Here is a 27655-nt window from a genome sequence, read left to right on the forward strand (position 1 = left end):
GAACAATATGAAATTACTCGTGACAATTGAAGCTGCACTTCAATTATCCATAACATTTTTTTGTAGTTGTTGCAGTTTTGTGTGTGTGTTTCTTAAATAAGTATGTGATGAACAACAGTTTTGCTCTCAATGCTTGTAAAACAATTTTCTAAAATATTATGTAAGTGCAATAACTTACTTTACTATAGTAACTCACACAAAATATATATGAGAACATAAACACAAGTAAAAGTATACCATCATTATTAAAAAGCCGTACAATATAGCTTAAAGCCACAAAAACCTTTCAAAATACTTGGAAACTCAACAAACCAAGAACACCCAGCCCCTTCAGAAGGATCACTCAAAAATCAACCCACAAGAATCTCACAAAGATAAAGCAATACTTTACATCAAATTAGTAACATTTCAAGGGTCTTTGTAAATTACTGTAAATCAGTCCAATTTACATTAAAAAAAAAAATGTTTTACATGCACACACAACACACAGTTTTATATTATAAGTATTTACTTATTTTTATTGCCCTGCTTCAGTAGTATTAGAAATGATAGGGGTGGTGTGAAAGGTGACATCATCACCGAGGGACAGACTGGGACCCCTGCAGGCTACAACAGGATGAGCTGATATACAAGCCGTTTCGCAACTACTTAAATTCTGCATATCTGATCAGTTAAGGCCCTAAGGCAAGCTGTGCCTCGATTAGGGTAGATGAGAAAGAGAATAATTACATATTAACCTGTGATTCATCCAAGAAGGCTTCATATGGGCTTGTACGTTTCTGCAGCTTTCGGTTTTGTCCTTCTCAATCAATAGAGAACTGCAGATAACAGAATATGTCTATAAATAAAGAAATTAAAATGTTTTCAAAAACATTACGAAAAAGGTAAACAAATCAACTCTGTGTCAACCTGAGCTTCATGTGTTTGAGCTCTGAGAAGCACCCAACCCAGCACTGATAACCCTACAAGCCCTAGTCAGAGACAGCTATAGGCCAACCTGAAGCACAGGGCCACAGGCGGCTCTGTCTGTTCCGTCACACAATCCCAGAAAGAATCCCTGTCCACAGATGTCCCAGTGTTAATTAAAAAGGCTGCAGCCTGGCTGTGCGGCTGTGTATGGCCGTAGTGCCGGAGGGGCAGGCATTCGGCCAGAGGAGCGAGAGGGAGAGCCCTAGTGCAGTGTGGGGCTTCTTTGAAAACGGAGCCATGACAGCTGAGGGGAAGCATGTGCGAGGCATGTTTGTTTTGCATTTATCCCCTGAGCGCAGCTGTGTGCACTGTCCTTTTCCCAGAACACCGGAACGCCGCGGCCCATTCGCCCTCCCAGCAACCCCTTAGAGCGGCCTATGAGAGCACAGGGGCCCCATCTCCAAACCTCAGAGGAGCACCTCCAAACACAGAGACAAGCCATGTTGTCAGCAGTATGTTCATGCATTAGGCTTGAACTGCCATGTAAAACTGGATCCAATCTGAGTCGTCATTTGGAAAGGGTTTCTGACCCACTGTAGATGCTGACAGTTCATCCTGGATCGTACATAACACTATATCCTAGCAGAGCTTCCTAGTGTAGATGCTGACAGTTCATCCTGGATCGTACATAACACTATATCCTAGCAGAGCTACCTAGTGTAGATGCTGACAGTTCATCCTGGATCGTACATAACACTATATCCTAGCAGAGCTACCTAGTGTAGATGCTGACAGTTCATCCTGGATCGTACATAACACTATATCCTAGCAGAGCTACCTAGTGTAGATGCTGACAGTTCATCCTGGATCGTACATAACACTATATCCTAGCAGAGCTACCTAGTGTAGATGCTGACAGTTCATCCTGGATCGTACATAACACTATATCCTAGCAGAGCTACCTAGTGTAGATGCTGACAGTTCATCCTGGATCGTACATAACACTATATCCTAGCAGAGCTTCCTAGTGTAGATGCTGACAGTTCATCCTGGATCGTACATAACACTATATCCTAGCAGAGCTTCCTAGTGTAGATGCTGACAGTTCATCCTGGATCGTACATAACACTATATCCTAGCAGAGCTACCTAGTGTAGATGCTGACAGTTCATCCTGGATCGTACATAACACTATATCCTAGCAGAGCTTCCTAGTGTAGATGCTGACAGTTCATCCTGGATCGTACATAACACTATATCCTAGCAGAGCTTCCTAGTGTAGATGCTGACAGTTCATCCTGGATCGTACATAACACTATATCCTAGCAGAGCTTCCTAGTGTAGATGCTGACAGTTCATCCTGGATCGTACATAACACTATATCCTAGCAGAGCTACCTAGTGTAGATGCTGACAGTTCATCCTGGATCGTACATAACACTATATCCTAGCAGAGCTTCCTAGTGTAGATGCTGACAGTTCATCCTGGATCGTACATAACACTATATCCTAGCAGAGCTTCCTAGTGTAGATGCTGACAGTTCATCCTGGATCGTACATAACACTATATCCTAGCAGAGCTTCCTAGTGTAGATGCTGACAGTTCATCCTGGATCGTACATAACACTATATCCTAGCAGAGCTTCCTAGTGTAGATGCTGACAGTTCATCCTGGATCGTACATAACACTATATCCTAGCAGAGCTACCTAGTGAAAAGGGAAATAATGAGGCTTGTGTTAGGGAATTAGAGATGGATTCTCCGCTTAAGGTGCATGGGGTATCATATTTGACTTCAAATCTATGAGACCTTTTGTTTTGACTTGATCCAAATGGGACCTTGGGAAAACAGAAAGCCCATAATGCATAAGATGATGGAACACGTCTACTATTTCTGTCACCTCCGCAAATCGTGACATGGAGCCATCGAAAGCACGGAATACAGTTGGCCCCCACATTGTTCCATGTCCACACTGAGGTGCAGGGACAGGGGATCCGGTTGTTGCCTGGGGGGGCTATAAGGGGTGGGACCGGGGGATCTGTTTGTTGCCAGGGACGAAACGGGGATGGGACGGGGGACTATGAGGGGAGGGATCTGTTTGTTGCCGGGGGGGAGGGGGAGGGGGCGATCTGTTTGTTGCCGGGGGGGAGGGGGAGGGGGCGATCTGTTTGTTGCCGGGGGGGAGGGGGAGGGGGCGATCTGTTTGTTGCCGGGGAGGGGGGGGGGGGGGGAAGGGGGCGATCTGTTTGTTGCCGGGGGGGAGGGGGAGGGGGCGATCTGTTTGTTGCCGGGGGGGAGGGGGAGGGGGCGATCTGTTTGTTGCCGGGGGGGAGGGGGAGGGGGCGATCTGTTTGTTGCCGGGGGGAGGGGGAGGGGCGATCTGTTTGTTGCCGGGGGGAGGGGGAGGGGCGATCTGTTTGTTGCCGGGGGGCTGTAATCGGATCCTCATCCTGGCATGCTGGTGGTTTTTCTTGAAATGGTCCTGCTCAGACCCCATGCCAAGAAGTTAATGAAGCCAGGCTCAAAATTCAGCCTGCTCAACTCAAGTCGTCATGCTAATGCTGTCAGGAGGACAGCAGACCGCGGAGAATGAGTCATTTCTAACAACATATCTCTACTGTCATTGGTAAAGTGATCATGTTGATACAAACATGGAAATAAGGTCTTGAGAGCAGAGTGAATTGCACTGGGTTGGCAGGGCAGATGTATATGGCTGCTAGATGCTTAGCTCTTTCAGAGCTCTGCTAGAGTGCTATCCAGTCTTTATGACAGCCTGCTACTCTGACACCTCTCTCATGGGACGCAGCCTCTCCACGTTCCTTACACACTGTCAGGAAATTCAGCATTGAACTTACATGTATCTCTAACAGCGAAAGGCCATACATTGCATATGGGACTGAGAGATGCATAAGAGCACATTGGTTTTGGAACAGAGTGGAGCTGCTAAGTGCCTACTGATGGCTCTCTCCAAGAGGAAAATAAACAGTGAGTGAGAGATGGAATAAAGTTGTGCAGTACATGTTCCCCCAAGTCCATCATGACCTGCAGCCAATTCACAGCCCTCCTCTGCCTCAACAAACTGTTTCACAGGGATTCACTTCACAAGTCTTTTCCAAGTGGAAAAAGACCTGGGGTTCCCAGTATAAAACTGACTGACGGCTTATTTTGTGTGGAGAGAAAGTAATACTTCTAACAAAAGCACCAAAGGTTCTCCATTGAGAATACCATCCCACTATAGTGAGGCTTTGCATGAAAAGAGACAGTGGTCAACATTGACGGCGTTAGTCACCATTTTATTATCCTCCCTCAAAAACTGTCTATATAATCTACACTGCCTCTCTGCTGTTCAAGGCTGCCGCTGGGTGTTATTTCTGGCAATGGGACTGGAGGGCACTTTTCCTGTAACTCCCTTGGTGGAAATGTGAGGTGAGGAAATGCCAAGGGAGGAAATGGCATGTCCACTTTGAATATCCTTCTGCAAACAGAGCTGAGCCTGTCTGGTGCTCCCAGACCCTGTAGCCCCCAGCAGGACTGCTGTGCACCTCTCTCACGCTCACACTCACACACAGTGACGGCCCATCAGCGGGGCAAGTAGGGCTCTCCGTCTGCCCGCACTTAAACAAACCTGGATTTTTATCTGACATTTAAATGTTGGAAGGTAGCACCAACCTAAAGTATGATAGTGCTGACCATGCAAACCAGAAACAGTAAGCTACCTTTGAAATGGTTTACCTCTTTCCCGGACTGAAGAATATGACTGATTTTATCATGGAGATGGATCGGCTTTGGGCTTGACTGTTACCTACACCCCTCTCCTTGAAGTAAAGCTGACCAAAATGACCTAAGGAAAGCCAAATGTACACACAAACCCAAATCAGGCCAAATGTATGTAAATATGTGAATATCAGTTTGCAGTTTTTGTGGCGAGAATAGTTGCACTTGTACACAGTCTGACAGAAAGGGACAGGGGATTCTGTGACAAAACCAGGATCAAAATGAATAAAGAAATACACACTTAAAACTTAAATACCGGAAAACAAGAAAGTATAATAACACCTGAACAGAAAAAGCTATATTGACACTCAATAGCAGGTGTGTTAGCGGACGCATCTCAATATCTGTACAAACAGCATTACCTGTATTAACTGAATAAGTGCAGGGATTGGTTCAAATCTATTCAGCTTTTTTTGTTATTTTTGTTGTGTTTTAGTTTATAACTACTGTGTAACCAGCACATTGTTTCCAACAAGCAACCAATTCATTTGTCTCTTTAAGGATAGGTCTAATTCTTGATTTCCTGCCTCTCACCTCATGCTTTGACTACCTGACTGACTGACTGTTGTTCATCTCTGATGTCCACTGGTCTCTCCCATCAGAGACACAAAATAAAGAAGTGCACTGTCCAGATTTGTTTGTCTCTTTTCTCTCCTCTTCAGCGATTTGCTATGGCTTTTATCATCATTATTATTTTAGATTATCAATATTTCTATTATAGTAGCACAGACCGCCTCCCCTCTCTGCTTTGGCTTGGTTTGGACGTGGTGGGGTTCCCAGAGGCCCCTGTCCTGCTGCTGTTGAGGCATCATGTTGCCCAGGAGATGGCTGCACTGTGCTCTTTGGCCTTCATACGCAAGGCGGCGATGCTGGAGGACTTGCGGTCCGGGTCCATGCTGTTCAGATCGTACCCGTTGATCCCTGACCCCATGCCAGGACCCCCAAACAGGTTGCCCATGTGTGTCTGTCCCATGTGACCCCCAGGGTTCGGGACGCCCAGGAAGTCAGATACGACGCTGCCGGAGTGAGGGTGAGGGGTCATACAGGATGTGACTGAGTCACAGGGCACTACACAGCCTGGTACAGGAGATGCTCCGCTGCCGCCACCAATCCATGATGGGTTCTGTATCTGAAACGCAGAGAGAGGACAGGGTCACTTTAAATACCAAAACTATGTGGGTGAGTCAGTGTTTAGTTTTTACAGACACCCTCTGTGGACTGAATATGATTATTGCAGAATGAAGGATGTGGTGTGTGTTTGACAGTCCTGTTTACAAACAAATGTACTAACCTAGGATACTAACGCAATACAGCACAAGTTGTACAATTATTTATTGTCATGTTTTGCTTCCTCAGTAAATTTCATCAGTCTACAATGCTCACCCCCCAAAAAATTGTTATCTTGTGCACCAGTCTCCACTTGTCTCTTCCTTGGTATTTCGCCCGGCTCGCCAAATGGCCTAAAGACGATGTAGACCTTTTATGGTAAAACGCTTTGAAGGCTATAAAGATCAAGAAGCCTACAATACCCACCATAGTCTGTCAAATCGACTTGAATGATTCATTAACCTATCAACTCTATGGAGCAACATTCACATTATGGTCTACTTATCCATAGCTTGATATTTGAATGTTGAAAACTCTATTGGAGTGTTGCTGCAGGTCGGTACATAAGTTGAAGGGAAAGACATTTCCCTCCTACCTCAGTCCTTCAACACCTTGCCTGGCTTTCTTAGTAATCTCCATGCTTCCTGTCACCCTCCTCCACAGACAGAGAGAGAGCTGCGGTGGTCAGGGAGCTGATAGGGATGTGGGTGTGGGGGTGTTTGAGATGGGGGCCTGGGTAGTGGTGCTGGAGGCTCGCATGGAGTGGCCAGATGTGCACAGAGCTGCATTCCACAGTATCACACACACACACACTCCTGCCCTCTGACCCTCTGTGCAGATGAATAGTACATGGGGGGTTCTCTGGGTCTATGTGAGGGTGTGTCTGGCCTGTCACTGGAGCCAGCCTGACCTCACTCTCTGGGGGGCAGACAGAGAGAGGAGAGAACAGGAAGGGGAGCTGCCTCATCTGGGCCTGCTGATCTGTCTATGCATCACAGAGAAAGGCCTCCCCCTCAACTTGAACTGCTCTCTCAAATCCTTTGTCTGTAATACCCAGAAGATGTAAGTAACCCCACTTTCTGCTCCTCCAAGACCTACCTCACCTCTCCACCATGACAGCTGATGGCTTGTGACGGTTTCTGTGTTTCACATTGGTGGTGGTTGAGGAGAGTTTCCTCCTTACTATGTAAGCATTTTTTTTAAATGTTTTATTATCATTATTACTTTTTTTCTCCCCAATTTCGTGGTATCCAATCGGTAGTTACAGTCTTGTCTCATCGCTGCAACTCCCGTACGGACTCGGGAGAGGCGAAGATCGAGAGCCGTGCATCCTCCAAAACATGGTCCAACCAAGCCGCACTACTTCTTGACACAATGCCCACTTAACCCGGAAGCCAGCCGCACCAATGTGTTGGAGGAAACACCGTACACCTGGTGACTGTATCAGTGTGCACTGCAGCCGGCCCGCCACAGGAGTCGCTAGTGCGTCATGGGACAAGGACATCCCTGCCGGCCAAACCCTCCCCTAACCCGGACGACGCTGGACCAATTGTGCGCCGCCTCATGGGTCTTCCGGTCACGGCCAGCTACGACAGAGCCTGGACTCGAACCCAGAATCTCTAGCGGCACAGCTAGCACTGCGTTGCACTGTCTTAGACCACTGCACCACTCAGGAGGCTCAAGCATTTTATTTGAGCATTTGAAAAATCGCTATATACAGTAATTAAATTCAATTATTGTATTATTAATTATTATTACCTGTGCATAGTTCTCAGGTCTGGCTAGAAGAGGCAGCTCGTACGCCGTGGAGAAGTGTGTCCTGACCTGCTGCATCTGACCAAAGCGCTCTCTCTTCCTCCATTTGGCTCGGCGATTCTGGAACCACACCTGCTGGGCAAAGGTCAGGACTGAGTCACATAGTCACATAAGATCCATAGATACATATAGTTTCATTTTTAGAGCATAGTTCAAAATTGAAAGAAGAATATAGTCATACATTTTTTTCCCTGAACATCCAATAGAACTAAAATAATATGTAGGCCTACAGTACAATATGCAAAGCACATAACTTGCACAAATACTGTTGTGATTATAAATGTGGTGCTGGTCTGTGTCTTTTGGCTGTAAGGGGAGGAAAGAGACTGCCATGTGTCTCTCAAGCCTGGGGCTCAGTGCGTCAGTGAGGCTCTGTGAACTGTTGGGCAAACACTGTACAGCAGCATTGCCAGGCACCTGATAAACAGGAACCTCCAGGGTTGGCCTGGCAGGGGAATCACAGAGAAGGGGACTCTCTGCCCCTCAGCCCTGGGCCTGGGCCTGTGTGCATGGCTTATTTTTTACAGTTTCCCTCTCTCAGAGAAAGCAGAGACCTGGCTGGAGTTTGACGTCTGGGGGAGTTGACAGGCATTGTGAAGGCCTCCTCTGAATTCCCTTCCTATCAGCGCCATCAGCAGCAGGAGGTTGGGATGGAGGGGGAGATGTGGAGGGGAGATGGGGGAGTGGGGGAGTCAGTGGGGGCCTAGGCGGAGATAGTACTGGACCCAGTAAGCCTGAAGCTTTAAACTTTCCACCACATCTCAGGAGAATGCCTTTCTGATAAATACAAATAACACTATTATTTTCTGTATGGAAAAAGGGTTCTGAGGATCACAGCCAAAGCGACTGTTCCATCTGCACAGACATCAATGTGCCGAAAAAAGTGAAAGTATGTGCTGCTCTGTAGATAAAGCAAACTATTCTTAAGCTTATAGTCTCAAAAGCAGCCAGAAATTCCTTTCCCTGTGATCCCTCTGACTCTCAGATTAACTCCATCTATTTATTGATTCGTGAAGTGGAGGCCTATTCAAAGGGGGAGCCTCCTTTATTTTGCAATCTTGATTTGTCACAGAGTTTGAACTTGGTTCTGAGGATGAGCCTTGGTCAATCAGTTTGTGGTTTACACAGCCACTGCCGTACAATTTTCCATCTCCGTCAACCAAGTATACACATACACGTGCGTACGCACACACACACACACACACACACACACACACACACACACACACACACACACACACACACACACACACACACACACACACACACACACACACACACACACACACACACACACACTTTCAGAGGTATATTTAAAAAGAAGGTGAAGTTATACATTTGTTGGTCTGGTTCCCTGGACGGATGGGCAATCAGAGAGGAGAAGAGAGGAGAGCAGAAAGGAAGGATCTCTAGGCCTCTAATACAGACAATGTGGAGAGGAGGTTTTCACTTGAGTACTCAAAACAAAACGTTCACAGACCCTTCCCTCCCTTTCTTTGTCTTCTGACAGGAACAGGGCAATTTTCTCATGACAAAAGTGTGCTGTAATTACCTTTGACATCTGAGCCTAAAACGGTTGTTTATTGAAAGCATTATTGTGTTTAAATTTCCATCAAAGCTGGTGAAAGTGATCTGAATAGAGTCAGTCTCAGATGGGCTTAGGCCTGGCGCCCTCCCCCACACAACGTCATAGGACCTATCTCAGAGCTGGGTAACCTGATATCTGCCTGACTCTGATTGCACTTCATGTCAAGGCACAGAGCGGAGAGCACAGAGAGCACTGTCCCTCAGCTTCACATCGTCTGTTTAGAAAGCTTTACTCACTGATTACACTGATACAGGAAATATATGGGCAGTATATGGTATCACAGCATTTTTTTGAGAGAGCACAGTAACTAGCCAATTATTCCCCCTTTTTCTTTCTGCACCCCTGACATTACTTGTATCTCTCCTCTTCCATTTATTCTTTCTTTCTTTCACTCACTCACACTCTTCCTCCCTCCTTAAATCTGAGTAGGGAATTTGGGAAATTGAAAAGTGACATGGGAGAATGTTCAAACCAGAGCTTGTTTTCATTTTATGTTTAATTTCCTGACACCTAAACCCCTGGCTTTCCGATGCTCCCCCTCCAGCCCAGAGGAGCCACACAGACAAGAGAGAAGGACAGCTACGCTCCCTCCTCACCTCTCCTCTCACTTCACCTCTCCTCTCCTCTCACTGCTGTCATCTGTCTCTTTCCTTCTCTCTCTGTCTTCATGTCTTTCTTTCAACAGTCTCATACAACCCAAATACTCACTAGCTTCTATTGATCATGAAGCCCCTCTTCAACTACAATGATAAATTATGTGGAGAAGAGATTGTAAACAATACGCTGTGGTAGTTGGATGGACTCACTCCTTGGTTCACATGCACCTTCTCCCTTTGTGTCTTTTGACAGGGATCCACCAGTAGAGCTGTTGATCATGTTGGGACAGTTAGTATCTATCTACCAACAGATACGGTTTGTTTGTGCTTTCTGTCCGACTTCTCCCTAGACGGGGTCTGTTCCGTAGAGCTAAGTGTTTGTGTTGTGTTCACTGGGTAGTGACAGTAATTGGTAAAGACGTTGACAGCTAAAGTAGCTTAGAGACTTACTATGAGGCTTTAGTTATGTTCCAGCACAGAGAGAAAGAACACAGAAATGCCAAACTGTCCTGGCAGGGGATCTGCATGGGGATACAGCCACTTTGAAGTCCGAGACCAGCTTTGAGGATTGATCGTCTGCCACTGCTGTTTCCATACTATAGCAAGGCCCAAATGGACCTGCAAATAGTACACAATGGTGGTACACAATGTCTAAGTATTTCTACCTTGTATAGTTACCCAGCTGAATGAGCACAACATTTAATATCTAATATCATATTTACATTGTTTGTTATTATGCTTTCTGATGGGTGGCTGTCCTGTTTTATCTTAACTAAGGTCTGTAGTTTGGTCCTTTGGGGTGGCAGGTAGCCTAGTGGTTAGAGCGTTGGGCCAGTAACTGAAAGGTTGCTGGATCGAATCCCTGGGCTGACAAGGTAAAAATCTGTTGTTCTGCCCCTGAACAAGGCAGTTAACCCACTGCTCCCCGGTAGGCTGTCATTGTAAATAAAAATGTGTTCTTAACTGACTTGCCTAGTTAAATAAAAATATCTCCATGTCCAGCAGCCTCAGAGCTGTGAGCTGACAGCAAGGTAGCCTGAGAGACGTGATGTTATTGAAACCCTTGACCTGTGACCTGTAAATGTATCTGGAGTGCATATGACTCAGAGCTCAACTGACTTCCTCCCTTTGAAACAAGTAAACAGAAAAAACAAACATTTCTCTGGCTAACGTTTATAGTAAAGCAAGTTTACAAGCTCCTCTTGTTCTGTCCCATTAAGTGGACTAAAGAGATTTCAGTTACAATCTGAAAAACACTGCCTTGATCAAGAAGTATTTGTTTGGAAATCTATTGACAACCACAAAACTGAAATCTCAGTGGAATTCCAATCAACAAAACCCAGTTCTATTAGCTTTTTAGCAGCACAAATTCTTGTGGATTTAGTTGAACAGTTTGTCCACTTTAGATGCAGAGCTCTTTTTTTCTGAGTAAAGAGCAGAAAGTCCTGTTCTTTGACTGACGAGGCATCTTGTGTCTTTTATCTTTTAACTTGAATGGTTTAAGAGGGTCAGTGGGAGAACTTAGGCTGTAAAGGGCCCAGCTGTACCAGCCCTCTTATAGCTAGAGGAATAGAATACCTTCAGACACACACACACAGAGAGACAGAGAGAGACAGACAGAGAGAGAGAGAGAGAGCGAGAGAGCGAGAGAGACAGACAGACAGACAGACAGACAGACAGACAGAGAGAGAGAGAGCGCAGAGAGACAGAGAGAGAGAGCCAGAGAGAGAGAGCGAGAGAGAGAGAGAACGAGAGAGAGAGAGAGAGAGAGAGAGAGAGAGAGAGAGAGAGAGAGAGAGAGAGAGAGAGAGAGAGCTCTAGACTGAATTACAACCCTCTGGCTTCAGGGACTTCCTGTGTTTCACTCTGAGGGGTTTCTGGCCACTGCGCCAGCACATGTCATATAAAGATCCAGCCTGATCTCATCCCTCAGACTCTTTCACAGAGCACGTTTGTATTTACAGATATTGGTGTTGGTATCGTACTGTATATTGTGGCATGTTTCCTATGAAATAGTGCATGATGGCTGCTGCGAACCTCACAACTTACCAGAGACTCAGGGGAAGGTTTTCACACCTACCCATGAGACCACGGGAGGGACACATTCTTCCTGAACAGGATGTTAATGAAAGAAAAACACAATGAATCCAAGGGCTTTTGGTAGACTTTGCGTGTGCACACGTGTGTCTGTGTCTGTCTGTGTCTGTGTTCCGAACGAGGGGAGTCTCATCAGCTATCCACCAATGCTGGAATGCGGCAGTAGTCATTGACGGGTTATATGTAAATCAAAGGTCACAGGAAGGTTGTATGTTTGTAGCCCCGGCCTGGTTAGCCACTGGTTAGCTCAGTTCAGAGGTACAGAAGTCCAGGGGTTCAGGTGCAGGCTAGGGTGTGGAGCTGAGCAGAACCAAGCGTGTCTCCTCATATGTGGATGAAAGTCTGCTCTCTTGACAGTGAACATATGAGGCCCAGCTCCAGCCTCAGCCCCTTGGGGCCCCCTGCCCTGCGTTGGCCCCTACTCCCACATTACCAGATAAATCTCACTCTCACCCTGGTGTCTTGGTGACGTTATCTCTCCAAAGCCACAGATGTTGAGGGATTAATGTGGTTCTATCCACAGTCTCCTAGTCATTGGCTTTGTCCGGTTTTTGTTCAAGTCCTCTCAGTAACTAACAGCCGCCACCTGATTCGAGATAGCGTTGGTCCTTGTTCCTGTTTGGCCAGTATAGGATGCTCAAGTATATTTAACTCTACGAATTGTGCTTCTGTTTATAATGGTGATCATAACTGTTATTGATGTGTAATGAAAGTGGTACTGCTAGACTGAAGTCCCAGATCTTCACAGGACCTGAGTAAGTAGCGGTTAGTAGTAGAGCTCCTCTCAGGTGAGCCAGTCTTACCTGTACCCGGGCCTCAGTCAGGTCAGTCCGGAGGGCCAGCTGCTCGCGGGCGTACACATCTGGGTAGTGGGTCTTCTGGAAGACCTTCTCCAGCTCCTCCAGTTGGTAGCTGGTGAAGGTGGTGCGGTTACGCCTCTTCTTGCCCTTGTTGCTCTCACCCTCGCCCTTGTCCATGGGGCTGGCCATGTCCGAGCCCGGTCGGTCCGAGGGGCCCTTCATGCCTTGATCCTTCACACTCAGGTAGCTGCCGTCCATCCCAGAGGGGTCAGAGTTCGGGGTCAGGTCAGAGTCTGTCAGTCCTGAGCTGTCTTTACCTGGAGAGAGGATGAGAGAAGGAAGGTGTTAGAGCACATTATATCTCGTACTGTGCTCAATTATTATGGATGTGGTTATTATTGACAACATATGTTTTGGGACTGATGTGCAACAGAAAACTCATTTAGACTGTGTTTACAGTATTATATAGCACTAGCACGAGGACCAAATGACTCTTGCAGCACGTTGTTCTTTGAAAGCTCCCTGGCCAGCTGGTTCCAGGTCTGGACTCTGGTTCATGGTGTGGTTAGGAGTGTATGTGTAAGCTGTGTGACTCCCAGAACACTCCCTCCATACTGCTGCTCATAAATCATGGAAACAGACACCCTGTCAGGCAGTAATTGCAGAATAATAGAAAATTACAGGTTTTCACGTCTCTCTCTCTCTCTCAGTGTGGTTGGGGTTGGAGTCAGGTCTTACGCTGGGGGAACTCAGGTCTTTAACGCAGACACGTGGGCCGGGCGTGGTCTGTGGTGCGGCTGCAAGCTGAAGCTCACTTAGTAACACGACCAAACTAACCCGGCAACAAGAGTGTCAGTGGCAATTTGCTGGACAGTAATTTGTAGCGAGGGGAAACACACACAGCAGCCTAGCCGTGAAACCTCAGTCAGCCTACTGATCATAAATTCCCATGATGCTGTCTGTGCCAGTGTGCCGTTCGTTCATTATTCCACTATAGTGCCAATCCTCTGTGCCCTTACTGCCCTCCCTGCCAGTGGATCATTAAACTCTCTCCGTTACGGCTTCTATTAAGGGGTCTGTTTGGGGTCCTGGGAAGGCAATGTGTTGTCATACTCACTCATATGAACTGCAAACCCTCCCCCTTGGGCTCTAGGCTGTTCAAGGGGGTATAGAATATGGTTTGGGGTCCAAGCCAAACCTCACATCTGCTTCTCAACCCCTCTGCTTGGTGACGTCCCCTCTGGCTAGGTCTAGTGGTGAGTCCAGGCACTACGCTCCCCTCTGTTTAGCTTAGCTCTAAGAGACAGGGAATTATTTTAGGGAGCCCAGAGTTGGGATGTGCTCATTTCTTATCTGAGGCTGGGGTAAAGCCTTGTCAAGTTAGAGCCAGGGGGTGTAGGTGTGCATGTGAGCTTCTGGTGTGCGTACTGCTTTCAACACAGCAGGGCAGCATGCCCTCCGGCCCTCCACACAGAGCCTTGTTGGGTAATGTGCTGCAAGGTGAGGGGACCTGATAGCTCATCTGATGATACACACACCCCCGGTCCCCCGCCCTACACACCTTTCAAGGACTTGGGTAAAGGGAGCCGCATAACAGTCAATGACACCATGAGAAATATAAGCCTTGTGCTGTAGGATTTGTTTACTGCAGGGGCCACACTTAGGGAAAGCCCCACTTCCTACCATAACATCGTAATTTAGTTGTTCACTTATACCAATCACTGTTGCACTGTTATGTTTCACCCGTCTGATTCTCAAAACCTCCAACTCCCATTCTGTCTGTTATTGTCATACTGTAAGTTAGAGCTTTTCCCTCAGAGTTGGATATGAGGAAAAAGATTACTCCTGGTGTTGGTAAATAATTGTGAGGGTCTGATTTGAGCCGTCTCAGCAGCATGCTCACTCTCTCTGGCTGTGTCAGTTTGCCTTCCCCGGGCTGCTGCCAAGCACCCTGGTCACTGTGGCCTGTCAGGCAGGCAGGCAGCATCGACCGGGGCCCAAGCCCTGGCCAGGGGTATAATGGCTCCCACATTGCCTGCTGCCTGCCCAGGCCTGACACATCCTGTTAAGCCTGAGACGAGCGAGCTCAATGCATTTACCAAAACGTAATCATTTCTAGTTATTCCCTCATCATATGTCCTGCACTGATGGTCCCAACAAGGCAAGGCTGTCAGGCTGTTTGAAATCAAGGCCTCTCTGCAGCTGATCAAAGACTCTTGTTTATGCCCTGTGTCATTGATGGTTTTTGGCAGGGGCAGGGTACTGTGACAATCTCCCGCTTGTTATCCATGCGCTGGGCCGTGGCTGTGAGGCAAGGCATTCTCCACTGCCCAAGGTGAACAGCAGTGGGCCCTTCCAGGGGCTGGGCCATATGGATGAGGAACATGAGAAAGTCTTACTGCAAATAATGTCAGTCAGGATCCCATGCAGTGGAGGGAGCCCTGAGTGAACACAGCCATTAAAGGCTAATGTTGAATTGTTTCTTCCTGTTAACAGAGTTGGGTTAGTAAAAGACAGATAGAAGGAGATATGCCTGTAGCAAGAAGCCACTGAGAGTAATTGGCATGGAGAGGTCCTTCTGAAATCGCAGAGGCAATATTTTCTCCAACTCTCCTATGGAGGTAAAGAGCTTATCAGTCATCACTAAAAGTAGTCATCATTAAAGTATTTCAGAAATACAGTATCATCAAATCAAATCAAATTGTATTTGTCACATACACATGTTTAGCAGATGTTATTGCGGATGTAGCGAAATGCTTGTGTTTCTAGCTCCAACAGTGCAGTAATATCTAACAATTCACAATACACACAATACACACAACCTAAAGTAAAATAATGGAATTAAGGAATGTATGAATATTAGGATGAGCAATGTCAGAGTGGCATTCCACTGATTGGGGAGGCAGACATTTCCATTTAGCATCATGGTGGATTTTCCTGAAGATAACTGATACTCAGACACTTTCACCTTAGCTGATCGGATTAACAATCATATTTGGACTTAGTAAAAGTATGATATGTTATATACTATATAAAGCAAAGACACTTCTGTCTCTAAGCCAGGATATGTTCTGACATGCTGCTGTAATTTATCAGTGGTTACAGTTAACCCCCCTCTCATTTTCACCTTTCACCTGTTATACAGAGCTAGATCTCAGCATCCCTGATACAACACTTGGAAGCAAGCAGACAATAAACTCCTCAGTCCCTTCTGCTAAAACCTCATAGAATGCGTGTTTCTCATTTAGAGGAATCTGCTCTACAACAGTATTCACTGATTTTTTTATTTTTTTACTTTGGATCCAAGATTCCACATCAGTTCCAATTACAGCTCTCTGACGGAGAGAGGCACGTCTGGAGCCCATTGTTCTTTGTCTGCCCCAACCCTGTTAGGGATCTGACATACCAAGTCTGCAGTGACTGTACAACTGCTGTGATCTAAAATTGAAATAGCTTCCCTGTTCCTTTCCAGTATTATAACTGCTGTTTTATGCTATTTGTATGTTTGTTTAAAGTAAGAAATAATGAGATGTGATACAGAACTGTGGCTGTGTCCAAGTACAAGGTAGTTCAGAATTGAAATCTTCATATTATTCTTTACAATGTCAAGGAAACAGAATACTCTACTAAATCAGTCCAGGTCTGACCAAGCTGAAACCAAGAGGGTCTGAAAGCAGAGTTCATCAGTGGGTGAGAGAGAAGAGGGGTGAGGTTAAACCAGAGAACTAATTGGCAGTTTAACCCTAATAGTATTCACACCTGCCTGCAGAGCAACACAGGGTCTTGTAAACCCCTTTTAATAGCGTCTACATTTCCCCACCAAAAAAAATTCTTCAAATGTAATTTTATATTTTGCACTCTTAGTATTTTAAAAAGTAGTGTCCACAGAAAATGTCAAAATAAGAAAAAATATGGTTACGTTAGAGTAATAGATATGATCATCATAGCAGCTATGCTATGAGGGGTAAATGACTATAGTTCTTGCCCTTGGATATCCGTGCTGGACCCCTTAAAGTTAGCAAGGGTCAGACCTTCACTGGGGACAGACGTTAAGTCGCTGTCGAAAACGAGAGGGGCACATCAAAGTGTAATTTAACTGGCAGTAAAGCGACAGGGCGCCTCCCCAGCCTCTTTATTGAAAAGGATGGCTAGGGTCAGCTCACAGCATTTAAAAGAAACACTATAAATTAGACATCCTGTGGTGACTGAGAACGATTAATGGCAAAATATTCCCAAACCCGAAGAAATATCCCTAAATATTAGAAAACATAAATAAAAGAGATGAAATGTGTGTAGTCTAGGCTTGATAGATCCCTGTTTTGACTGGACCCAGGGAGCAGAGGAAATTTGTGTAAGCTGTTTTCTCTGCTAAGCATTTATTTGTAACTCTAATTTGGTTTGTTTTCCCTTCTTAAAATATGGATTGAATCGTAATGGGAAGCTTTGTGCTCTGAAGTCCCGCCAACTCTGTGAATTCCTCTCTTCCTGCCCGTTCCGCTGGCTGTGAGGCTGTTGCATAAAGACAGACACACTAACTAACACAGGTAGTGGATGGAGAGACTGACTGGTGTGTTGAGATGTAAACTTTCTCATGCCTACATCATGACAAATGAAAAGTGATGTGAGAGACATTGATCCATTTTATTGCAACCTGTGAGTGTGTCACCACAAGGCATTAGAATAGGGAGAGCCTTATTAGCAAACCCTCTGCCTACACGGCCATTAGCAAAACCAGAGCTAATCGCCTACCCAAAGGCAGATGGAGTCGAGTCTCAGCAGTTCTTATAAACCATTCCTTCTTAAACGATCTTGTTTCTGGTCAGGAGCACCATGACACCACTACGAATAGCACCGCAGTATGAGTAGGCTATGGTGTCAATTGCAGTCATTGAAACAGTTCAAGGTTAGCCTAAGTTGGTGCTCACTAGGCCCATGCCTTTCTCATATCCCTGCTTCCCTCACATATGCCTGACGCCGTAAACAAAACCTCAGCTAACGGATGAGAAAGTTCCATAAGTACCTCTCTGACTAGCTTATAGCTACAGTAGTTTGGGAGCATCTGATAGGTAAGCGTCCACTTTGAAGTCAAATACTGAGAGGGATGATTAATCCCATCAGGCTGCTGTGAAGTGCGCACGCTGCGCCAAAAAACAACTGCTATGGGAGCGTATCCATAAAGCCTGAGACACTGATAAATCACCCCTCTCTCTTCAATGTTCTTTATCTGTCTGAGAGTCTCTCTCAGGCCCTAGAGCATGGCAGGATCTCCACTAGCCTGAGACTGGGCTAGGGTCTACTCAGTGCCTTTTCCACAGTTTGGCTAGCACTAAAACAAGGTCAAGACAGTGTTAGACAATTACACATAAGATGAAGGAACAAAGCTCTATTTGTCTTTCTGAAACCAACTTATTAGCATATCTGGAAACACTTTCCCCTGCTCTTATACGCATGTAAATACACAGTAATAACTGTAACAACACTGTATGTTGTGTTGGAGATATAATACCCAGTATAATGCAAAGTTCATGCAAAATAATATTTGACTGCATATGCTGTGGTTTTAACCAGTACTGTACTGAAATGACTAAAAGAAAGAAAGACTTCATGTTCCAACAGATTTGAGGTTATTTGAATCAGTGCAGAGGGAGACCCCCTGAGAAGGGAAGGCTTCTTAATGTGAGATCCTCTCAGTTTATCTAACAGTTGATGTTATGTTCCCTCCTTTCCCAGTGAGGTCTGAATCTCTCGGGTGATGTTAAAAACCACAATGAAGCAAACATACATTTTACGAGTGCACGGGAATGCCATAATAAAAGACAGGTTGGTCACTGTCCTCTTAGCATAATGTGGATTCCACTTCTGACAATAGCATTGTTATACTGAAGTAAATACAATGTGGAAAAAGCACTAGATTGTCCTTGGTGGTCTAAATTGTTAATCACTTGTAACTAAATCTGCTTGCTAAATAATATATAATTTTATATAGGCTTCTTAAAATTCTTTACATCAGCTCCCATGTGAACTTACATAGTACTCTGTCATTAGGAAACACCATGTGAAATAATGTGATTCAATGGGTAGTTTATAGAAAAAAGCAACATGCTTATAGTTTTTGTGATGGGTGCCACTGTCCAGGCCAATGGACATGCTAACTTTTTACTGTACTATAACATCTGAGAAAATGTATACGCAGTAGGTGATATTACAGACTAATCTTGTGGGATATTCTTTGTGCTGGACGTCTGATCAGTATGCATCCTCTGAGGGCCTCAACTATGGAGGGTTTAGGTACACAGCAGAGGATCTGACTGCCGGGCTGAGAGAAGGCCTGGAGTACGAGGTTCAATGTAGCCCTGTCGCACTCCGGCCGGCAGTTGAGCTTAATGTAAATTGCTGTGCCAAAATACAAGTTAACTGGTAAAATGATCCTAGGTCCTTGTCACCTCTAGTCATGTCAGCAACCTGCTGAAGTGTGTCCTGGTTCTCCAGGTTTCGCAGCTCTTCCATGGCTGGTTTCTATTACCCGCTGCTCATATCAATCAGCACAGACGGACAGAAAGAAAGGCTCAAATGGTTGTGCTGTACTAAAGACGGTAGAGAGAGAAAGGGCAGCAGATGGGGTGTTGGTGGCTTCAGTCTAGATTGAAAGGATCTTACAGGACAGTTTATTCACACCTCCTATATCCTCCCTCTCTTTGAGTGAAAACATGATATTGTAACCACAACTATATACCAAATGCTTGTAATGTCACAACAAAGGATCTTCCTCTCTCCGTCTATAGCTCACGAATAGTTCATTGGAAAAGCACTTGGAAATTTTAAGTAAATTGTGATCTTGACTACAAATGTTGCGAAAACATAATGTACGTTTCTGTTTGGATTCTTTTGGGTTTTAGATCAATTCTCTCTGAAGAACTTTGGAGTACGGCTCTTCTAAAAAGGGCAGGAAACCAGAGTTAAAGGTCTCTGTGTCCTGTCCTCGGGGAAGACGGTCAAGCACCATAAGAGGAAAACTCCTGTTACTTCAAGAAACATATAAAGAGATTGATGTTCCTAGTTTGAAGGTTACATTCTCAGTGGGTATTCTGACCCCTCTTGACACTGTAGAGAAGCCAAAGATAGCTATCTCTGACAATGTGCATTGTTTGTGTGTGTCAAAGAAACAATCTATTATTCCATCTTATTCTATTCTACTATATATTTGAATGTAAAAAAAAACACAATCCCCCAATTTAAAGGCCACCTGTTGTCAGATTTTATCAGGTTGAATTTTGTCCACTCTCCCTGAGATGTTTAGAGCCAGGCCCTAAATATCCTACTACCTGGAGGAGAGGAGTGGTTTATGGAGCCTGGAGTCCAGTGGAGTTACAGGCTTTTATCACTGCATGTAGACCCGGCTAGGAAAGGGACTGCTCTCCCCTACTGCTAATGCACAGACCTTGTATATGTTGTCCCTGAAGTAGCATACTATTGGTCCGGAGCTGCTGGATCTGAGTGAACCTCAATGTAACTGGACTGATGGGCCATATAAAGTGTCCCATCGTTTCATCTTAAGAGGTTTGAATGGAGGAATGGTTGAAACCATGCCATGTGTTAGCCTATACTGTTTTGGAGCAACAGTTTTTACTATAATTCAATGGTGGAATAGGAAACCTGTAGGAAAATCTAAAGGGTTCAAGCTGTCATTTACAATTTGGTTGACGAAACATTACATTTCACTTTGCCTCATTTCTTAGTTGCAGGTACAAAGTATTTGTTTCCTTCCTCTTACAGTACGTAAAGATGTGCAAGCACAGTACAGAATGTTAACGTCCACAAAATCATTCACTGATCCTTTCAATCACTTGCAACCCACCCCATAACCAAATATTGTATTGGTGACATGTTGTGTATTTGTGTTTGTATTTGTATTTGTGTGCGGCACTTAGCAAGGTTACACAATCCAGTCACCTCTTGGACATGCATGGACTGCCTGTGCTTACTGGGGGCTGGCCTTTGAAAGTATGAAAATAACTGGGGGAAGTGCTGATGTACATCTGAGTCACATTAATGGTGGAGGTCTCCTGTAGTGCTGAGACTTTCCTGCCTGCTCTTTAACGCTCGCTCTATCTGAGAAGTCAGTCATACCTGTGGTCAGGCAAGGCTGCTGCAACGGTCACGGCCACTGTAAAAACGTGCATGGTCTACCCAGCCAGGGTCCTTCTGTGATACCATAGAACAGGGTTTCCCAAACTTGGTCCTGGGCCTCCCCTGGGAGCACGTTTTGTTTTTTTGTCCTATCACTACACAGCTGATTCAAATAACCAAAGCTTTATGATGACTTGGTTATTTGAATCAACTGTGTAGTGATAGGACAAAAAACAATACGGGCTCCCAGAGGGGGGGGCCTAGGACCAAGTTTGGGAAACCCTGCCATAGAACATCACATTTTACTGGGCCCTTTGTTTTGAAAGGTCATATAACAATTTTGAGTGGTCTTATCATGGAAAGAAAATAGTCTTATATTGTTGAATTCGAATGTGTCATCTGTGGTAAAATATTAGATATGTCCTTCGGTGTAAACTGTCTTTTTTAGTGGCTCACTTATTGCTTTAATAAGATATATTAGGACGGCATCATTAAGCTAAGTATTATTTATAGCGGTTTGTTTGAGATTAACTGCAGAAATCATTTTCTTTACATCTACCGAGTGTGCGACGTTATGTAGACTACAGTCCACCGGCAAGTTCAGCTGAACGCAAAAAGAAACAAACTCACTTGAAATCTCCCGAAAACAGCGCTGGTATTTTGTTCAAAGGTCCCCGCGGTGTCTAATGGGAAATATTGTAAAGACTGTGACTCCAGGAATTTCAGCCTAGCTGCTTAAGCCTGATTGAAGTAATAACTCACGAAGTCTCCGTTGAATTTCCTGCCATGACTTATACCTGTGGTCGAAAATAATAAGGCTTTCTATACCAGGTTTAGGGTCTTTAAAACGTGACCCTAAATAAGATATAGTGATTGACTATGTGATCTCGTAGGTTTATAAAACATCAAAACTCTTCCCCGGACACAAACGCATTCCATTACAAATATGACCCGGAGTTGATAAGAAAGCGTGACAATCAATGTGTTTGGTTTTTAGTATAGGTCTATGTGATTCAAACGCACTTTCACATCGATCATTCAAATTTCAGTCCGTGTCTATACGTTTTCATTAGTTGACTTTGTATATGCCGAGCATATTCGTAATTCTTTACAATTTATGTGCAGGCCTGCTCTTTTCAGCGCTATATTACGCACGCCTCTCCTGTGAGTCATTACGTACCAAATGCAAGGCCATAACACAGGATTGGAAATTAAATATATTAAAAACGGAATATTATGTTTAATTTGAATAACTTGTAGGCTTACGGTTATAGGCATAGCACGTTTGGGTTCAGGTTTGGATCAGCGTATTTACAAATTTTTTTCAGGTAAATATTTTCTTGTTCAGAATTATCTAAATATTGGAAGCTATATAATGACTACAAAATAGGCAACTTGTCTCTTTTTGAATAATTAAGATGTGCATACGGTAAATGACTTCTGATTTATCATAATATGCTCATATGGTTAACTATTGTTTAGCTATTATTAATAGTATTATTATCAGTAGTAGTAATATTCCCATAGATTCCCAGCAGTGATCGATCAGTCTCATACTCTTGACAAAGCAAGTGTCTGGTGTTCGTGTGTTGTTGTCTAAAGTTATTTGATTAAACCAAAGAGATTCGATAACATCTGCACAGCAGACCATCATTAAATCTTATATTGATGGCTACGCTATGTTACGTCACCCGTTTCAACTAATTATGTAGCGAGGAAAAGACTGATGGGTTTATGTGCTTTCATTAAGGTTTACAGAAATCCTATTCTGGCAGGTTAGTGGCATGTTTTCAGTGCCCAGCCCTCCTCCGTAACTCAGCTGTAAATACTTAATTATGTAATAATAATAATATTATTACTGTTATGATGATGATGATGATGATGATGATGATGATGATAGTCTAGTCATCAACAATAATATCATCTTTATCCTCATTAATATCATCCTGATCCTCATCATGGTAGCCATTAGACAATAGTAAGAACAGCATGGCAAAGTTTAACTGAAGTTTCTTCATGTGCACTTTTTCTCATGTTGGCCAGCCAGACCAGACAATTGATCAATGTCTTCTCTTTGACAGCAGTGATTCAGTGCTTTCGCTTTTATATTGATATCTCAACTCGTTATATCCTCTTTGGTTGTGTCCCCATTTTTTCATTTTCACGAAGGACAGGACTCCTGTCGTTTTCACTAGATATTCATTAGAATATCTGTAATAGGGATTCATTAACAGGTTTGGTGAAGCCTGTACTTTCGTTTAATCGAAAGTTAGTATATTGATGAAAATGGTTAACTATTCTAATTTAATTCTATAATTTTAGTAATCTGGCATTTGCTTTTCATTTGGATGTTGTTTGTGTTAGCAGCACTGTCCAGTGTCCATACGTTCACTGTGCATGCATCTTTAGTGTCGGTTTAGTTTTTCTATTTATTGATCCGGAAAAACGGAAAACGGATGTTATTGTTTTGTTATAAGTCAGATGTAATGGGTATTACATTTAAATGTTCTAAATTACACAGATGGATGGAAAAAATACGTAAGTTTGCCTCACAGAGCGCTTGGTTGATTTTCGAGCATGATTATTTAAGGATTATTGAAATTGGTGATTTTTACTTATTCTTGCGCTACGTTAAAGTTAATGTTACCTATAGCGTTCAATAAACTATCATGTGGTTCGATAAAACATTTGAAGAATGTGCGTTTAAATTAAGGAACGTTGGACATCGTTGATCTAAATGTAGCCTAAACCTAAGACAGAATTGGGTCAAATTGAATGAACATGTTTTAGAAATTAGGTAACTACTCAAACATGAATAGGTAATTGGTTTATAGAGACTTCGAAACGTGAGACTGACATAATTATTTGGCAGAAAGTCTAAGGCATATTTTGCCTCTATTATAATTTTAGCACTGCTTTAGTCTTGTTCAAGTAAACAATTTTCTTGAGGATTCATGGCCTACGTATCGAATATCATCTGGCTTTGGTCACTGACTTCTCAACCATAAACAACAAATGAGTCACGTTTGAAATTTGTAATAACTACTAAAAAATTCTTAGCACTTGTAGCCACTCTCCTGAGAGAGGTTCCAGAAAGCTTTTACCGCTGTATTTGATGCTTCCCTCCAGTTCATCATCTGAGAAGCCGCTGTATGTCCGTGGGTTTTCATCTCACCCACAAGTTGCTCGCAGATGGTAAGAGAAAGCACTGGATTTTGCGGTATTTGTGTTAAATTTATAGCATGGGCGGATTTTTCCTGCGCTCAAGATGTGCCCTTTGTTAGACCTCTGCAGAATATCTTCAACATAAAGGTATAGTTCGGTAAATCAGTAGAGGGTATTATTTCTTATTAAGAATTGCATGTCGGTATTTTTCACATTACATTTAATGCATCGCAACTGTGGATTTCCAGTTGCAAAGTTAAAGGTTGTATTTCATTGTAAAATAAACAAATATTGCTTAAGAACTTGTGATCCGTTATATTTTATTGTATGGTCATACAAACATCTATAAGGTCACCAATACCCAAGTCACGATAACGCAACGTTTCTGCAGAGTGCACATAGCCTATTGTAGGCTGGAGGCCTTTACAGTGTTATTTTGTCAGTTCAGAAAATCAGGCTGTTTGATCAGCAATGTTTTAGTTACAATCTTCAATTCACCATAGGCTATCAGTTTGGCCAGTATTTTCTACAAGAATCGGATTATCTTTACCTTGATATTATATAGGTGCCGAAACGTGTGTGTGTGAGTGGGTGTAGGTATGTGTGTATGTTACCGATGGATTCTTAACATTTGCAAACTCCTCCAACATCTATTGCTCATGAGACAATACTGAGTAAGTAGCCTATAGATTTAAATAGACTAGGGATAATAATATTGGTCCGCTGATAAACTATTTCCCATATTAAAGTGAATTCGACGCTCGGTAATTTCTCATGCTTGAAAACGTGTTAATTCAATTGTCCGATTCAGATTCAATATTAAGGATTGTAATGCAGATTATCGCATTAAATATAGCCTAATTTAATCCAATCGCCAATGGGAAAACGTGATAGTCGGGAAGGTTATGCCTCTTCGTAATTGTGTTACAGGGGATAGTTGTGGCCGTAATATTGGTAGTAAGTTGTGAAGTCCATCACATTGAGTTTGTAAAGACTCATGCATTGACAAATGTTCATATGCGATTAGTGATATTATCCTAACACCAGGAATGATAGCAGACGTGATTACTTCACCCATTTCTTTGATTTTATCGTTGGTTCTGGTTATTGGAAGGAATTTCTCAACGTACAGGAAACTGTTTACGAGTCATGTGGAGACATGCATAACGTTCCCAACTTTAAGAAGAAAATACGCAAAACATCCCTCGTAATTGGAGGCATAGTCAGTCAAGTGAACAGGTATTTACACCGAGCAGTGTATACAGAACACAAGCAAAATTTCGGTTGTCATTTGATATGTTTTTTTCCATAAGAGTAAACAATATGGGACACGGGAAATCTCCGTTCGTTCGAAACAGAACTGTGGTTTTACTCACCATAGCAGGGAATGAGCGCTCCGTTGTGTCCGCTTTCTTGGTGCAGTTTGCCTCCTTCGGGGGGGGTTTTGCAAGAAGACCTCTGCATGAAGAGGTGGTATTTGTTAAAGGTGCCTTCCCCAGCGGTGGCATCCAATGACTGACACTCCTGTTGGAATGGGCTCCGAGACTTTTCTCCGTAAGCCTGACCTTTGTTTGGCAGGAAAGTGGGGCTGTATTTGGTGTCACTCGCTTGGAATGTCCTAAACGGGTTCGTCGGATGATCCCTACCTTGCGGTGGAGAGGAGCTATAATATGAATCCATGGATGTCATATCGCAGTATGAGACGCACGTCTCGGCGTTCATGCCTAAAAAAAGTTACTGGGAGAAAAAGACGACCAAACTTTTTTCCTTCTTTCCGTTTTGGAAAGGGAAGCAAACAGATACCCTCACTCTCTCTCCCTCTTCCACATACGGATGAACACACACATACACACTGTCACGCACACACACATACACTGGCGCCGCAGCTGTGTTTGGTTATAAAACGATTCAGATGTTTTCCAGGAACCACTCGCTGACCAAAAGCTAAAAACTCCCCTTAAGGTTTAGAGGAGTAACAAAAATGCGTCTTTCTTCAGAAGATGCAACCCAGATCTCCCCGATATACACTAGAGCTGTGCGGACTTTAAGTCAAGACATCTCCGGAGTGATTATGTTGATAAAATGAATGGGTGATGTCAGACCTTTCCTCAGAAGAAAAAAACGTTTTTTTTTTTTTAATATGTGGGGGGACTTAACACATGACATTAATGCAATTAGGGTATGAATATATAACTAAGTGAAGGGCAACAGCGAGAGCGCAATTTTATGGTTGATTCGCAATGGTTCGTCAAGAGGAGACTTCTTCCAGACAACTGGGATCTCGACACATACAGGACAATATAGCCTATCTATTTTTCATGCGTATTGTGTGATTTGTGACACGGATTTCTATTCATTTGTTTCAGAGGGGAGGGGGGTTATGTGTTCTAAGCAGAATTACATTTGATTTTTCTGGAAACCATATCACTCAGAAAATATTTTCTATCGTTAAAGATGAGTTAGCCTATATTCAGAATATCTACAACTTTATCCTTATATCCCGTTGATCTAAGTTGTTTTGACTTTTTTAAATGAATATTTTTCCTCATGTCATCAACTGATTGGTGATCAATCACGTTGCACTTATAATTTATCCCCGTGTCAAACCCTTCGCCTCTTGATGTGATTCATTTGATGTGAATGATATATTGTACGTTCTTAATAGCATTTAATATCGCCGGGTTCAAGCTTTAACGCAAATGATTTACCTTTAGCCTATAGCACGGGTTCCTCAATTAGACACGTTTGCAAAGGTTGAATGAGTCCCGTCGATAAATGAACCACACTGATATAATCACGTCTAATTCAACAACATCATACTATGTGGGCCTAAAGACTTATGGGCTCAAAATTATTATCTAATCATTTCAGTGAAATTAGTCCAATAATAATTGGAGATATTTCTATATTACAACGATTATTGCAAACTCAGCAACAAGCACATCACTGAAATGTTAAAACGTAGTGGTAGGAGTCATCGTGTTTTCTATTGCCACTTACTTCAATATTTTAATAACAGATTAGGACTATGTTAATGAGCTCATGGGACTTTGGGACATTTTTTTGTCACGTGCAGGAAAAAAACATTTTTCTCCTTGAGTTACTTTTTTCATTGACATCTCCAATTTTGTGGGATATTGCTCAGCAAATTAAATATTTTAATTGAATTGGTGAAGAACATGCTTGGCTACTATAGACACTGTATTTAGCAATGGACATATGGCTATTAGGCTACAATCTTATTACAGGGAGTTGCTGTGTAAAGCCCCTCTGGTGAAAAATATTCCGCGTAAAATATCTCTGTAGTAGGCTATCTGCAACAACATGGTTCTTTGATCACTGAATGTTCACGGTGTAGTTCATGGGTAATGAGCTTGGAAACGAGACTGACACCCTCCTAAAACCTACAAGTGAAGTGGTGATGACAGGGTGGTGGGACATAATTAGGCTACATTAAAATGCGATGTCATCAATTAAGCAGATTTAGCACAATCTCACACTCATAGTTTATGTAAAAATATTGCATGAGTGGGCTGAAATCGAGTCAAACTTGTAATTAGGATGAATGTCTAATTTAATGTTTAATTAAGTGTATCAAACGCAATATTAAAAACATAATTAGCCTACTATGAAACGTTTCCCAAAAACGTAGCAAAGGCCTAGTCAAATGTGCCTTTTG

At 43.5% G+C, this 27655-nt stretch overlaps 1 protein-coding gene across 1 annotated transcript; it reads right to left on the minus strand.

Moving 5' to 3' along the window:
* Positions 1-3281: 3281 nt before the first annotated feature.
* Positions 3282-26034, minus strand: LOC106562319 (homeobox protein aristaless-like 4). The gene is made up of 4 exons (XM_014127121.3): positions 25353-26034; positions 12688-13001; positions 7547-7675; positions 3282-5810 (listed from the first exon to the last, which is right to left on the minus strand). Exons 1-4 carry the CDS (start codon positions 25696-25698, stop codon positions 5490-5492), a joined length of 1110 nt encoding a protein of 369 aa, XP_013982596.1. The 5' UTR covers positions 25699-26034; the 3' UTR covers positions 3282-5489.
* Positions 26035-27655: the final 1621 nt, after the last annotated feature.

This window comes from Salmo salar, chromosome 11 (genome assembly GCF_965601325.2).
Source record: "Salmo salar chromosome 11, fSalSal1, whole genome shotgun sequence".
NCBI classification, from domain to species: domain Eukaryota; kingdom Metazoa; phylum Chordata; class Actinopteri; order Salmoniformes; family Salmonidae; genus Salmo; species Salmo salar.